General features: G+C 43.3%; 2 protein-coding genes across 2 annotated transcripts in view; one reads left to right on the forward strand and one right to left on the reverse strand.

Moving 5' to 3' along the window:
• The window catches only part of top1b (DNA topoisomerase Ib), a 39599-nt gene that overhangs the window by 18038 nt on the left and 4888 nt on the right, over nt 1-16673 (reverse strand). Inside the window, exons 4-12 of the mRNA XM_080764664.1 lie at nt 16526-16658; nt 16332-16387; nt 16057-16152; nt 13996-14080; nt 13773-13858; nt 9925-10040; nt 5581-5702; nt 4254-4376; nt 3156-3343 (exon numbers count right to left, since the gene is read on the reverse strand). Coding sequence (XP_080620790.1) covers nt 3156-3343; nt 4254-4376; nt 5581-5702; nt 9925-10040; nt 13773-13858; nt 13996-14080; nt 16057-16152; nt 16332-16387; nt 16526-16658 — 1005 coding nt within the window. The remainder of the gene's footprint in view (nt 1-3155; nt 3344-4253; nt 4377-5580; nt 5703-9924; nt 10041-13772; nt 13859-13995; nt 14081-16056; nt 16153-16331; nt 16388-16525; nt 16659-16673) is intronic.
• On the forward strand, nt 6711-7838 carry LOC308316009 (tetratricopeptide repeat protein 4-like; the record flags this gene model as incomplete). Its single annotated transcript, XM_080764330.1, has 1 exon — nt 6711-7838. One exon carries the CDS (start codon nt 6711-6713, stop codon nt 7836-7838), a length of 1128 nt encoding a protein of 375 aa, XP_080620456.1.

Consider the following 16673-nt stretch of genomic DNA (forward strand, 5'->3'; position numbering starts at 1 on the left):
AATAATCTATCATGAAGAGAATGATAGGCAAAAATGATAACGTTCTGGCACTTTTTATTATATTATTTTTATATTATTATTATATATATATTATTATTTTATTATATTTTATTTGAAAGGCAACATGGGCCCTATTTTCGTCAGAGCCTCACACCTTATCCCTCATATCAACTTCTTTGCCATTTTTAGTCATTTGAAAAACATTTTTAAATTGTTCAACTAGCCGGTCTACATTGACATGCTGTGAACTTGTAGATTTGATCTATTGAAAAATGTTTAAAAATTAAAATTAAAAAAAAAATAAGTTTAGGGAAAAATAAGCCTTCATCACCGCACAACGTTCACACTATCCGCCTTAAAACTAAAAACTAAATAGGGAGCCCTTTTTACATGAAACCCTATGAGAAATGAACCCAGCTAAATGTGCTAATAATAGAGCTTCACGAGTTATACATTTGCAATTAAAACATTTTTTTCCACTTCATCATGATGAAATTATTATGGGAACATTTTAAATAATTTGGATCTTTATTTGTATTTCTTTTTTACACAAATCTTCTCTTCTGGTGGTCCCTGGGACAAATCCGCGGCCAAATACAAATCAATTTTGTCGGGGGTCGTTTACATGAAAACGTTTGAGAACCACTGACTGGACTGAGTTAATCTGAGATGAAGGTCTCTCCATAAATGTACGTATTTGCTTTCTATGCTGTCGGCCACAGAGTCAGAGACTCAGACACCCATACCCAACCATCACCTGCATCCCTCCTCCTCTTTTGCCTAAAGAAAAAAGGCCAAAGTGATTGCAATTGTTCTCCTCTTGTTATTCAACATTTTATCTGTCACTGAACATATGTTTGCACGTACGACAAATGTGTCCTGTCCATGCCATTTACCCATCCTATAACTACTAGTAGCTGTGGTGGTGGGCTGGGCGCCATTCTATGGTGCGCAGGGTCAATCTGTGCACCAAACACCCAACAGAGATTTGGCTCTTAAAACACAAACATGAACGCGTGCACGCACTGCACGCTGAACAGAGAATGATCCCACCCGGACCACTATACTATAAATAACTCTGAGAGCAATCACAGTGAACTTGGCAGTGAAAAGATGGAGGGGGCGATAAGGGAGGAGGAGGGTGGGGGGGGGGGGGGTAGGAGACACGTGGTGGGACAGAAATACAAGTGCAGGAGGGACAGAGAAAGACAGACGGAGAGACGGACGGACAGACAGACGGGGGAGCGAACGGGGGAACGTAACAATGAGGTGGGGAAGGGGCCGGGGGGGGGGGGGGGGGGGGGGGGGGGTTTCGGGGAAGGGGCCAGAAAAACAGTATCCAGAGTGTACTCTACTCCTGGGTTCACAGCTGTACCTCGCAAGCTCCTTTTTGTTATTTCCTCTTATCCAAAGTCAAACCACCAAGATAGAACAGCAACAAAGTGTCAATTTAACTCTTTATACACTCTCAGAGTAGCTAATGGATTAGGTTAAAGGCCTAAACGACACCAGAGGGTCGCCAACATGCAACTACTTGCAACTACTTGCAACCATTATTCCCAATGGGAGTTGCAACTTTTGTTGCAAGGAGTTGCGAGTAGTTGCAAGGAGTTGCAGCTACAGCCAACACAAAGTATTTTGCTGTGCAGGGAGACAGAAACACGCACGCACACACGCACGCAGCCACGCACGTGCAAAGAAGCTACAGCTGGTACCTTTGACCAACTCAATCAGTGACGATTGATGTCAGGAACAATTGCAGTTCCTCAGAAAAACAACATCCATGTAACATGTTGTGCTCTCTCAGAGGGAGACACAGAGTTCACAACCTACTTATGCAACGTGTGTGTGTGTGTGTGTGTGTGTGTGTGTGTGTGTGTCATTCGCCCACAGGCAGCCGGCACACCATATGACCCACAGTAGCCTACATGTCTGTACAACGGTAGACAGGGCCTCCTTGTGGTAAAAACGCAGAGCTACACCCATGCAAATGTTTTACACGGAGCAGCAGGGGCTGACATTTCCTCCTAACTTTTTGTTCTTCATAAATTAACACACTATTTGATCATACTACTGTGTCTCACGAAAGCATCGAAAGTAGCAGAACCGCAAACTCAAAATGCGGCATGAAGCGATGCGCTTCGAGCTTGTGGATCCGCTACTTTTGCAGTGTTTTTAAATTTGAATCCTTAAAAGAATAACAGTTTTGGACAAATGAGGTTTTTTCCACCCGACAGAAACTAAATAGTCAATGATCTCTATTGACATTGCAGAACATCATGGCGGTGATGGTGATGGCAACAGATAAAGGATAGAGAGATGACCTGGGCCGTGGCTCAGCGGTCCAGGCACCTTGGCTGGTAATCCAGTCTGGCAGTGTGCCGCGGGTTCGACTCCCGATCGCGACAGCCCTTTACTGCATGTCTTCCCCCCCATCTCTCTCTCCCCATCTACTGTCTGTCCCTCCATTAAAAAATATAAATTAGCCTACTGTCTGTCCCTTCATAAAATAATATCAATTAGCCTACTGTCTGTCCCTTCATAAAAAAATATAAATTAGCCTACTGTCTGTCCCTCCATAAAAATATATAAATTAGCCTACTGTCTGTCCCTCCATAAAAATATATAAATTAGCCTACTGTCTGTCCCTCCATAAAAAAAATATAAATTAGCCTACTTTCTGTCCCTTCATAAAAAGATATAAATTAGCCTACTGTCTGTCCCTCCATAAAAAAAAAAAATTAGCCTACTGTCTGTCCCTTCATAAAAGAATATAAATTAGCCTACTTTCTGTCCCTTCATAAAAAGATATAAATTAGCCTACTTTCTGTCCCTCCATAAAAAAATATAAATTAGCCTACTGTCTGTCCCTCCATAAAAAAATATAAATTAGCCTACTTTCTGTCCCTTCATAAAAAGATATAAATTAGCCTACTGTCTGTCCCTTCATAAAAAAATATAAATTAGCCTACTTTCTGTCCCTTCATAAAAAAATATAAATTAGCCTACTGTCTGTCCCTCCATAAAAAAATATAAATTAGCCTACTTTCTGTCCCTTCATAAAAAGATATAAATTAGCCTACTGTCTGTCCCTCCGTAAAATAAAGGCGAAATCCACAAAAAAATAAAACAATAAAAGGATAGAGATGACCCACTTGCTACAGTTGATGATGATGTCTTCGGGCCGGATGCGGCGCTTCAACATGCCCATCTTGGGGTGGTCCCCTCGCCCTCTGAAGAGGCCCGGGGGCTCGATGCGGAAGTTCCCTATCCTCTCCTTGTGGTTGTCCATCACACAGAAGCCGTACTCCTGAAGCACCTTCTCGTTTTCCTCTTTGATTTTCTACAGAAAGGATCGAGACAAGCACGTTCACTCTCAACGTGCCATTATAAAGACGGAGAAATTGGCAAGACAGGGCAAAGTGCTTTACAGAATAAAAGCAAATACAGAGTGCAACAGTGCACTTTAAAATGAATACAGATTTATAATGGATACAATTAAAATAAGATATAGGAGCATATACATTACAACAAATACTCCCACCTTTAATAGAAACAGAAAAAACAGCTAATTTAAAGTCCAGGCAAGACCTAGCTGTTATTAGACATCACTGGGATAGGCAATGTTAAATAAATACGTTTTTAAATTGGACTTAAAAAACGGCTATGGTTGGGTATTTCCTAATGTAACCTGGAATGTTATTCCAGGTTTGTGGTGCATAATAGTGAAATGCTGCTTCATGGTTTGTTTGTTTATTTCGGGGCATGTCATTACAGGCGAACATGTTCAACTTTTAGAAGATTTCTCAAACATTTTCCAAGAAAAAAAGCATATCTGAAAGCAAACAACACTGTGAGATTCTAGATCAGTATTTTTTGCTATAGAGGCCATGCAAGTGACATCATCGTACCCGGAAGTTATGTGGGACCGCCTACTGAGTGGTAAATAACAACATTCTGGCCAAACAGAAAAGTCTGAAATGTTTATGGTTTGAAGGTTTTTTTATTTTTTTTTGTTTTGTTGTCAGAGTTTGGAAGCGTTCGTTTTCAACATCCTCCTCCTGCATTATGTGCAATTCAGAAATGGGTGGTATGCAGGGGTGTGTCCCGGTGGAAAAGTGATAATGTGCAGGTGCATACTCTCTATAATTGTGTACAATGAAGTACACAATTAGGCTCGAGTGGTTAAGCATATTCATTCATAAGCAGGTATATACGAGAACGCATGATTGGTCAAAGTAAAAATTGCCTACCAGCTTCTCTGCTTTGGACATCTGTTTCCTGGCTTCTGATTGGGCCTTGAAGTGTTCACTCATGTCGTTGAAGTTGCACTTGTTCAGATCGGTGATCTTTGATTTCTCCTCCGGTGTCATTTCCTGGGAGTAGAGAGAGAGAAAGAGCTTGGTAAGTTTGATACCTGGACCTCACACCAGCTATGAATCACTTCAGATGAATTTCAACTTGGAATCCCTGATTTGGGCATGTCATCCTTAAGGCCTATTCCTAGTCTGGATTTTCGGTGGTGAGCTGACCACCGGAGCTGAAATAACGTTGAGCGGTGGTGAGTAAAAACAGAGAGAAGGGCTGGAGCGGTGGCGGCGGTTTGCTCTTCACCGCGGCTCGTGACGTCATGTTGTAGTTCGGTGGTCACCTCACAACCGAAAATCCAGACTATGTATGAGCCTTTATGGGCAAGAATCTCATGCAGAAATGTAACTACTTATTACTTGCGCAAGCAGAGCGCGCAAGTAATCATTTCGCTTGGTCTCTTCGAAGTGAAGCCAAGTTCTCTTCAACCGTAAGTCTGTGCCTGGTTTGCTGGGACTAGTTACAAGTTACACATTAGTTACACATTACGTCATATACACACCATGTACTCTGGTCCCAGTTCTCAACGATGACGTAATGTTGTAACTGGTCCCAGCAAACCAGGCACAGACTTACGGTTGAAAAAAACTTGGCTTCACTTTTTGGAACCAAGTAACCACAGTATACTGCTAATCAAATTACAACTACATACTCTGTATGTAGTGTACTCTACATGTAGTGTAGTGTACTCTACATGTAGTGTAGAGAAATGTAGTTGTCAATAATTCATTTTTCTGTAAAAAAGTAGTTAGGTAGCAAATAGTTACACGTAATGATTATACATTTCAAACGTTCCTTCACAGAGATACTGAGATGTGATAGTTTCCAGCGGTCGGAAATACTTGCGCGCTCTGCTTGCGCACTAGTAGGCCATTTATTGCCTACTAGTGTGCAACAAGCAAGTATGCACTCGGCACGGCAGAGTGCAGTTCTAGTTAAGCTATGGGTTTAAGTGCATAAATAATTAATAGAATAATCGCAGTTCATGCGATTATTTTGTATCCATCAAAACCTTTTTTTGTTGTTTATTTATTCATTCGCTTATAAATTAAACGTTCTCAAATTAAACTTAATACATTTAAAAATTTAAGAAATGTTACACAACAAAATTGTGGTAAAAATATTGGTAATCGTGGTCTCTAGGAGTATAGTGAGCGGACACAACTATCTGTCATCGGTCAGGCTCTCATCAAGTGTGTCTGCCCTGCTTACCCTTCTCCAGTCCTTATAGAAGTTCTTTCTGAACATCTCTTTAGTCGTATACTCGTGGTCCAGCATTTTGGCAAAAAACGTAGCTACCTCCTCTGCAGGTGGACTCAGTTTCATATGTTTACCTCCAGAGAGAACAAAAAAAGAAAGCGTTAATATTTATTAAGCTCAGCTGTGTGAAGCAAGTGCAGAAATATACCATACTGAAACTGTTTGTCTGTCTGTGCAGTATTTATGTCAACATTTGTCCACCAGGTGGTGCTGGAAGAAAAAAAAAAAGAAACACCAAAACCAAACTTTTGCAAGACTGTACCAGACAGCGGAAATTAATGGTATTGAGCCAAGCAAGTGAACTACATGCACACACACACACCTTCAGATTAGTTTTAAGTTTAATTTGGGGCATTGAGATTTGAAACCACACACAATGTGATTATTGCGAACGCAGTGATTGCGAATGCAGTGAGCACTTACTATGAGACCTAGCAGATCATGTCTGTCTGTGTGTCTGTCTGTCCCGCTTTTGTGCCCATATATGGAGCTGAGTGATTTGTTTGTGATTGATGCAAGTGTCTGTCCCGCTGTTACGTCACCATGACTCAGCCATAACCATATAAGGAGTCCCCAAAGCAGCTATATGTCCAAAACCCAAATATGTACGAGCTGCGTTCGCTTCCCGCGTTTGCGCGTCTTACTGGTGTGGACTAAAACATTTCATTGTGTGTGGTTTCAACTCTCAATATGGGGTTGACACACACTCAATTTTTAATTTACATGTCTATGAGGGGCCATGCACTCAGTTGAGTTGAGTTTTTTTATGACATGAAAATCTCCATATATGAGACAAACAGTACGTCCACCCTGGTCCCACGAGGCCATTATAATATTGTATATCATACTGTAGATACATCATGATGTCATAATTACGTCATAGACGCTGATGTCATGTAGTGTAGTGTATTGTTCGCGTGTACAAGAAGCTTTCCGTGTTCTACGCGTTAAGTCGCGCTAAACAAGGCATACCGCTAAGTGGCTCCAGAAAAAATGTTATACGAAAGAAAAGGTGAGAAGGAAACATTGTGATTGGTGGAACAATGGTCCCGCCCGCGCCGCAGGACGATAGTGACGAAGGCATGGACATATTCATGGACGCTTTCAAGACACACAAGTACAAAAATGCTTTCAGCGAAAGCAACTGGGAAGAGGAGTTTGATGAAATGCCCATCTTCATGAAAACCTCCCCCGGAGAGATGATAGACCCCGTGAAGCATCCGGGCATGGCATGTCTTCAAGCTATGATCCACGGCGGGACGCCAGAGGAGCAGGCGACGAGTCTTAAAGACGAAGGGAACGCGCATTTCAAAGAGAAGGACTACCGAAAGGCAATAGTGTCGTACACGGCGGGTTTGAAGAAGAACTGCGGCGACCGGGACATCGACGCCGTCCTTCTCGCCAACAGGGCCGCGGCGCACTTCCACCTCGGCAACGTGCGCTCTGCGCTGAACGACGCCACCTCCGCGAAGAAGGTGAAGCCGGGCCATCTCAAAGCGCTAGTCAGAGGCGCTCAGTGCTGCGTGGAACTGGGGCGCTTTGCCGAGGCCGTCCGCTGGTGTGACGCCGGACTCGAGGCCCATTCCGCTGACGCGAAGCTCCTGGAGATGAGAGCGGCCGCGGACAAACGGAAGAGAGCCGCCGAGAGAGACGCCAGGAAGGCCAAAGTGAAGGAAAAGAAGGATCAGAGTCAGAAAGAGGACCTGCTGACGGCTATACGGAAGCGAGGTATCGAGCTCCTCCGAGCTGACGACAAGCCCGAACACGGAGACCCCACGGGGACCATGGCAGAGCTGACTCCAGACGGCCTCGGCTCCCGTGAAGAGGCCACGGGGGCGCGGGTGTTCCTAGACGAGCATGGCGCCCTGCACTGGCCTGTGCTCTTCCTCTACCCAGAACACCGACAGAGCGACGTCGTCTCGGCCTTCTGCGAAAGCGCTCGTTTCTCGGACCACCTGGCCGCTATGTTCGGAGAGGAGCTTCCGCCTTGGGACACGGACCGGAAGTACCGCCCACAAAGCCTCCAGCTGTTCTTAGACGACCGCGAGAAGGAGACTCTATACCGGGTCGACCCAGAGACGTCACTGTTGACGGCGTTGCAGCACGAGAGGTGTTTGGTCAAGGCGGGCACTCCCAGCTTCATTGTGCTGGTGAAAGGGTCGTCATTCTGCAAGCGCTTTCTGACGGGGCAGACGGTAAAGAGATTGTAACTACAGTATGTTACATTATGTTTCCTCAGCGATCAGAGAGAGGCAGGATTACTCACTGTGTTACAATATTGTTAATTATTTTCATGGTAATGATGTATGATTAAAGATATATTGATGTATTACTTACAAACACAGTCCGTGCTCATACACACAAACACACGAAGCTGTGCAGAAGGAGGAGAGGACACCGGAGCATCACGGACATTTTGGTGTTAGCATTATGCTATGCTTTAGCTATTGAAAAATAGCAGATCTACAAGCTCATAGCGCCAGCGTGCTACGAGCTTGTAGGTCTGCTATTTTTGAAAAATGACTGACGACTGACACAGAAACAGCTTTTTCAGAAAACTGTCAGGATGTAGAAGACAATTTTAGAATCTGATCTGATCTCAGGTCAAAATGTTTTAAGAGCCTTTTATTAGGTGCTAAGTAGTAGCCTATACAGAACGTTTAGACCTAGCGGTCTTCATCAGAGTCAAAGACAAAGCTGTGCATAGTAGGGGGTAGCGCCACTCAAAAAGAATTACCATATAAACCCATTAGCATGTAGAGCCATTAGCATGTAGATCCGGGGATCAACATGATTCGATTTTAGTTAATGGCTTGGTTCTGAAAGAGTTTGAAATGTTGCCAATAAACAATCTATACGTGCACGTGTGTGTGTGTGTGTGTGTGTGTGTGTGTGTGTGTAAGCTGTGGCTCATCTCTCAAGGAGCTATTGCACCGCTGCCTCACAGTATATTCCATTTGTCTTAACCAATAACCACTCCGCTACCGGTGCAACCTGAAACAGCGTTATCTCATGTACGACACCTCTTTGCACCGTAACCCATTAACCCATTTTGACCTGACCTCTATCTCAGTGGTGCTCAATATTTCAGGTCAAGGACACCAAAAATTATATGTAATTGGCCACCGACCCCCATCTGAAAAGATGTTGTTCCAGGGACCTCCCCAGAAGCTAATATTTGAGTTAAAAACTCCTTTTCAATAGCTAAAGTATAACATAATACTTAACACCAAAAGACCTGAGGCCGATGCTAAAAATGCATTAAATCACTGTAGTTCTCACACTCGTTTGTTAAAATATGAATTTGGCTGCGAACCCCCATTTGAAAATGTTTTGTGCCACGGAAATTTGGCCTAGCCTGGGTTCCAGCCCGATTGGCTGCGTTCCGTGAATTTGTACTGTCACTCGCTACTAAAGGCCTATTCATAGTCTGGATTTTCGGTGGTGAGGTGACCACCGCTCCGGTGGTGAGCTGACCACCGGAGCTGAAATAACGTTGAGCGGTGGTGAGTAAAAACAGAGAGAAGGGCTGGAGCGGTGGCGGTGGTTTGCTCTTCACCGCAGCTCATTACGTCATGTTGTAGTTCGGTGGTCACCTCACCACCGACAATCCAGACTATGTATGAGCCTTCAGTCTGGAAAGGGTCCTATCTCCAAGGTAGGCGGGACATGTAAAAGGGTGAAATGGAACCGTGGCTTCTGATTGGTCTGTGGTGTGGCGGGTTGGGGAAAAAACAGCAGTTTAGTTTAACGTCGTATCAATGCGCACCGGGCAGATACTGCTGTTGCCCTGCAACGTCCCCATATCATTCACTAAACTGACCCCGCACAGCCGTCAGTTTTTTTGTGCTACTGAATCTGACAGTGGACTACTGAATCAAATGAATGTTTACTTTTTACCGTAGGTTTAGTCTCGAACTGGCGCTATTCTTTTCAACAGTGAGAAGCATGGATAGAGTGGCAATGGCTGATGACGTATCAACAACAACGTTGCTACGGAACGGGTGACGTTATGAAATGCGAGTGAGAAAACAAACCCACAGAACGCGGCGAAGCAGGCTGGAACCCAGGCTAAAATTGGCCAACATTCAGGTCAAAATAGCAGATCTAAAGATTTTGTAGACACACACACACGCACACGCACACGCACACACACACACACACACACACACACACACACACACACACACACACACACACACACACACACACACACACACACACACACACACACACACACACACACACACACACACACACACACACACACACAAACACACACACACACAGACTAACCATCGTAGGTAAATCTGACTTTGTTTGGTAGGGGCTCATAAGCAGGAGCGAACACAGGACCCATATGTTCCAGGAAACGCCACTTGGACCCGTCTGTAGCTCGTTCTTCCTCCCACCTGTTCATACAAACACCACCAACGAAAGAGACATAAATATAATTCAAATCCACCCTAATAGAATGGTAATGGGTGCTTCAGACCAGTGGTTTCAAACGTTTTGTGGCACACAAAAGGACAAGTCAAGTCAACTTCCCAAGGCACACTTAAAGCCTAAAGCAGTGCTTCCCAAATTAGGGGTCCCAAAATTATTGGAGGGGACTTTTAAGACCTTTTTCGTACCTCTATTAATACCTACTATTTAATAAACTAATAAGTCCATTACTACATCAAAAGTAACTAACAAACTATGCTATCAAAAATGGTCAACATTGACCAAATTGTCAAATACTACCTAAGAAAGAGGCAAGAGGTTAAAAGTTTGGATTGTAGTTTGGCTATTTTCACAACATTTATCTGTGGAACCGAATCAAACTAAATGTAATGCCTCAAATCCTACAATTCCAAGTGCTTGTCATGGTGGTGGGGTTCCCAGGTCAAATGGGACTATTTTGTGGGGTCATAGCCTGAAAAGTTTGGGAACCACCCTGGTATGGCCGAAACTGGTAGAAAAAGACTTGCACTGACTCCACCAATTAAGGACCATCATTAGTATCATAGCACAGAAGCAGCCCTGATACAAACATTACAGATGATGTCTTGTGATCCAAGGCTATAGTCTCTGACTATCCTATTTTAGAAATATATTTTGTTAGTCTCTGACTCTTTGTTGAAGTTTTTGTGGAGTGCGAGTCTTTTTCTACCAGTTTTCCTGTATGTTTACGGACAAAGACAATCGTTTTCCCTGGTCATATATTATTGTTTTTATTACCTACTTATCACTCTGAATTTATTTATATAATGCCAAATAAAACGTTTAACAACTACTTGTGGTTAATATTTTTTGTGCGTATAGAATTAGCCTCTGTAATGCACAAAGTATAGTTACAAAGTAGTAGTAGCCCTACTCATAGTAAATTAACATTAAATAACATAACATAACAGGCAGAATCGAAGCAGTAGAAGGTTATGGACCAGAGCTAAACATAACATAACATAACATAACTTTTTGTAAAGTTGTATTTGGTGGTGGTAGAACACCGCAAGCAGGGCACGGCAAGCAGGGTCCAGCATCCAGCTCCAACGGTCAAGCTCCTTGTCTGCTGACCCTCCGTCAGGCTGCTCAAAACAACCGACAGCACCGTGCTACCGCCGGCTGCACTGGTGGGCAGAGCCGGGGAGGAGAGCAGCCTGCGACACAAGCCGCTAACGACAACACGTCGTGTCCACGTCATTCACCGCGTCTCCATAAATCCTCTGACAACAACTCTCCGATCATTTGTCAGAAACGTGAATTCACCCATTTGTTTACAAGCCTTGGTTTTCGTTCCCAGGTGACCAGCGTGATCCGGTACAGATCCCGCCCTTCTGCGTGTGCACGATAAAGCACACACATGAACGCACGCACCGTTTCCGTGTCCGCTCTTTAGGACCAGACCGGATCAGCGACCTGCAGCGGCGATTTGATCCCAGACCCAGACTGATTGTAAAAATGTATTATGATTCTCTCCCGGTCCAATTCCCACATATGATATCTTGATCTTCAGCCGCAGTAGCCTGACATTCATTCTAAATTTTCATTTCGTTTGAATCGTCCGGACAGACATATTTTTTAATGGTAGCGACTAGCGATACTAGCGAATAGCGATTCAGGGCTGGAGGCAGCGGCTCAGCACTGCAGATGAATTACGCACACTGGCTGACTGTCCTCTGCTTTCCCAGTGTGGATTATATTTCTCTCAATGTCTTTTTGGAACGGATAAAGTCCGAGACTGTCTGCACTCTGCCGACTGCAGTTCGGATGCTAAATGCTTACTGTCTGTGTCACCCTCACCCATAGTAGATCGATATAATCCTGCTGCTCACAGAAAGCCGATATCCGACCCCAACATCACAACATGTGTTTACTTTTGACCCGGTCCGTCAAGAACACGGTCCTCCTCCTCGCCTCACCCACAGGCAGTTCCTATAGGTTGCACTAGTATAGTATCTGTATCACACACTTTAATAATAGCCCTGTAATAATCACTTCCCGACGATGCCCCTATCAGATTGGCTGTCAAATAGTCTGGTGCATGTCCCAGAAACGTCATCAATCAATATATCTGTTTGTCTCACAGGTGCATTCAAATTGCAGTAGGCTACACACATTGATGCCAAATACTCTACTGGAGAGGTTAAACTGGATCCTTTTCATTCTCAGGTTAGCTGCTCCACTAATTACAGAGCAAATAATTTCAATATTGCATAGTTCCTGGTTCCTGGAAAATAGCACATGTCTTTCCTTAATTTGTACAAGTGGAGATAGGCCTGCTGTAGGAGTATCAATTGGTAAATAGTCAACTTAAAGCAATTCTTTCAAATATCTCCATATCAAATCAAACACAACATCAATCCAGACTCAGCTAATCATATCTCTGCCACTATCTTAGTCGTAAATGATATCCGCCCAAATCATATCTATGTCACTATACCTTCTAACAGGACCCCTTGTACAAGGTTTCTTCGACTATGGATGCACCTCTTGGTACAACAGCAACCTCAAAGGCCCTTAAAGCAAGGCTCCAGACTCCCCAAAACAAACTGGTCAGGCTCCCTGAACCCACCTCGCCCCTGCCCATTTTTACATGTTGGAATAGCTTAGGGTTGACGACAGAGTACAGCATCTTGCAATGGGTCTGGTCCACAAGATTCGATACACCACCAAGATACCCATGTACCTGTCTAAATACTTCCTTAACGTCAACGAAGTCCACACCCAGAACACCAGAGGAAGTTCAACAAACCATGTGCAATCCATATTCTGCACAAACAAGGGACTAAATTAATTTCACTCCTATATGCCACCAAAATGTTACCAACAGTCATTAAGACATGTGAATCCATTGACTCCTTCAAAACCGCTCTCAAAGGGCACCTACAGACGGATGCTATTCGAAACTGGCCCCCTCACTGTATATTTTCTTTTCCCTTTGTACCTCACCCTTCACCCTTTTTGCAAAAAAAAATATGTTAATGACGTTTAGGAGCTTTAGATCACTTTCCTGGGGGTATTTATGTGTGTAATATGTGGTTTTAGATATTTTAGATTGTAGCAGTGAGCCTGTTGTCTCTGATGTCATGGACACTGGTCTCACTACCTTCCTGGACTACAATTCCCATAATTCTTTGGTGCACTGCTCCTCCTTGTGGATAGGGGGAGAGCTGTCTTACTGAGACAACATGTAGTCCAGGAAGGAAGTGAGCCCAGTGTCCATGACATCAGAGACAACAGGCTCACTGCTACAATCTAAAATATCTAAAACCACATATCACACACATAAAGACCCCCAGGAAAGTGTTCTAAAGCTCCTAAACGTCATTAACATATATCTTTTTGCAAAAAGGGTGAAGTGTCCCTTTAATGCTGAGTGCCAAGCAGGGAGGCATTGGGCACCATTTTTATAGTCTTTGGTATGATGACCCAGCTGGGGAATCGTACTCCGACCTCCCAATGTCCGGGCGAACACTCTAACCCCAATGCCACTGAGCGGATTAAGCATTAATAACATGTGGCAATAACTGTGCTTATCACAAAATCCCAAAGCACACCTGGACTGCTCCAGACAAACTGTGCATCTATAAAAAGCCCCTGACGGAAGAGAGGAACGTGTGTGTGTGTGTGTGTGTGTGTGTGTGTGTCATCTATCTCACCATTTCCACTTCTCCTCCTCTTCCTTTTTTAACTTCTTTCCATCAGCTCCCCTTTTGTCTTTTATTTTCTTTTTAGGCTTTATGTCCTAAGAAGGATAGAAAGAAAGAAAGAACAGAAAGTGTGAGGAGAAGAGAGAATAAATCTAGGGCAAACAATACAGATTGCATCTCAGTGATTATGTGGATGTTTGCATCCAAGTAATTTATACAAAAGATGATGAACCTCATCGTCGTCGTCGTACTCCTGTTTCCGCTTCTTAGACTTTTTGTCGTTCTCTGTCTTGACTTTTTTGGGCTTGTATTCAAACCTGTAAACAAATACAGTAAGGGCATACATTGGAAGAGTAATATCAAAGGTCTAAACCTGTAAAAAAAATACAGTAAGGGAAGGAGTATGGGTATATCGTCTCTGTCGGGTGTACTTTAGATACCTTTGTGTGACGCTGTAGTATGATCAAGTAGGGCGTTAATTTACGAAAACCCGCAAGAGTTAAAATATGGAGGTACCGGTAAGTGATTTCTGCCCCACAGCAATGATATCAAAGGTCAGATCTAGCAAACAGCTCAGGATCTAAGTTCATTTCCACGTCATCCATCTGTCTGAAAAATACTAATTTAATGTCAGGACGATCGGCTTGTGATCCAATGTTCATTTCAGTGATATATGAGGCTCATATACATACAGTACATATTTAGTAGCAGACCCCCATTTGAAAATGTAAATGTTGAATTTTCGAAAATGGACGATCTTCACGTTCACAATGTGATATTGAGCAATGCATTGTGAGCTCATTGTAGATCAAAAAGCCAAAGTATAAAATATGGTTGAACTGATTTTGACGTTATAATATAGAATCACATTTTGCCACATGGAACCCCGTCAAGGACCCCTGGGGGTCCCCGGACGCAACTTTGAGAACCACTTTTGGGGGCCACAGTGGTGGCCACCTCGCGTGACATACGGATACAGAAAATGAATCCAAGTTGTGGTGTCTCGGTTTCATCTAAAGTCTCTGATTATATCTTTCAAGACACTCACACCCTAATAATGACAGCACTGCGTGCAATGTAATTACCATAGCCATTAAACGGCAGGGCAGCCTGTGATTACCAGTTGTACATCATCCCTGCCGCCTTCAGCTCTCTCTCTCTCTCTCTGTCACACACATTCATTGTCTACCTCTCTCTCTCCATCTGATTGTGCCGTCATTCAAATGTCTCTGTAACACGCAAAGCCCTGTTTCAATTTATGCTTGAACCACTAGTCAATCAAAGGGTGTGATTTGAAATGTGTCGGTTATTAGCAGTCGATTAGCAAGTCCTTCACGAAGGGAAAGTGAGCAATACTCAGCTGAAAGGATAATATTGTTGCTGTCGGGCAGAAACCTCTCATTATCTCTCTATATTTGTTTGTGTTGTTAAGTAAATTAACAACCTCATCATACTACAGCATCACACAAAAGTATCAAACATAGCAGATGGCCCTACATCCTCCTGGTGGGAGCTCTTCACTGGAAGGTGAGTCAGTAAGATACGACAGGCAGCAGTGACAACACAGAAATGTGTGTGTGTGTGGGGGGGGGGGGGGGATCAATTGGAAAAAGGGGTAAAATTCTCTAAATTAAAATAAATAAATATATTAATAAGACTAATAAATAAGCCAATTAAATGAAAAAAGAAAATTACGTGTGACAACAATCCACATGAGATGGAGAAAGAGAGAGAACACAGAGATTGATTGATCAACCCATCATTGCATTACATTTTAATTCAGTGATGTCCAAATCAAATCAGCCAAAACATCAAGCATGCTAGTACATGTATTGTACACATGATAGCTATGATTTGAAGATGGTGCTATATTGGGCTGTATATTAGTTTTGGGGCATACAATAGAAAACATCAGCAGCACTATAATCTGAAGTCAAATGGGCTAAGACTGACTGAGTCGACACTCGACCAATTTGAAAGATATTCTGGAATTGAGGTACTTGGACTGCTGTCTGTCAGAGTGCACTATATATGACTCTAGCTGGCCTATAGTAGTTCGGAAGATTAGCAGCAGACCAATCTGAGAATCCCATCGTCAAATATTCGGGAAAACAGCGCCTCCGCTGAGGCAACAGTCTGTCTTGAGAGACTAGCAGCAGACAGACATTAAAACATGAATCTCCTGGTAGAGATGAATACAAATGAGACAACCAATGTTAAATGTTGCTACAGCAACGACACAGGTGGAACCATTGGAAAGACAATACTTGGAATCATCAGGAATGATACATACTCTTCATCGTCATATTCTCGCTTGGGGGGTTTGTGGTGTTTGGGAGAAGGGTAAAAGCCGTTGTCTTCGTCAGGTTCACTCTTAACAGCAGGAGGACTTGAAAAGAAGCAGAGAGCTTCATGTTAGGGGCACAGCACTGTGATGATAATAACAATAAATTACTACATTCTTGCCAGCGTTTCTTATTTGTGTAATATCTGACATGTAAGTACTTTGGACTATTGTCACACTTTTAAATACAGTCATATTTACTATAGTTTATAGTCACGCTTTACTTTGCATATCCATTTTCCTTCTCTTTTTTGGGCTTGTCGACATGGGACGATTTGATCTGTAAAAAAATAAGAAGGTATGACGCTTCAGCTAGGTTGCTTGAGCTGTGTCTGAAGTTTTGTCACCATAAGTCACGAGATTCCATTCAATCCAAATTTGAGCAGCTATTTAAAGTGAAGGCAGATGGTGAACCAACCTTGTCCTCTTTCCTCCTCTCCTTGTCTTCTCTGGGTTTGTCCCTGTGTTTGTCGGAGCTGCTGTCGCCGCTGTGTTTCACTTTCTCTCGCTCCTTGTCCTTGTGTTTCTTCTCAGAGTGCTCCCTGTGTTGACTGAAACACAGCAGA

The sequence above is a fragment of the Protomyctophum bolini genome (assembly GCF_963924005.1).
Source record: "Protomyctophum bolini genome assembly, chromosome: 5".
Classification (NCBI taxonomy): Eukaryota; Metazoa; Chordata; class Actinopteri; order Myctophiformes; family Myctophidae; genus Protomyctophum; species Protomyctophum bolini.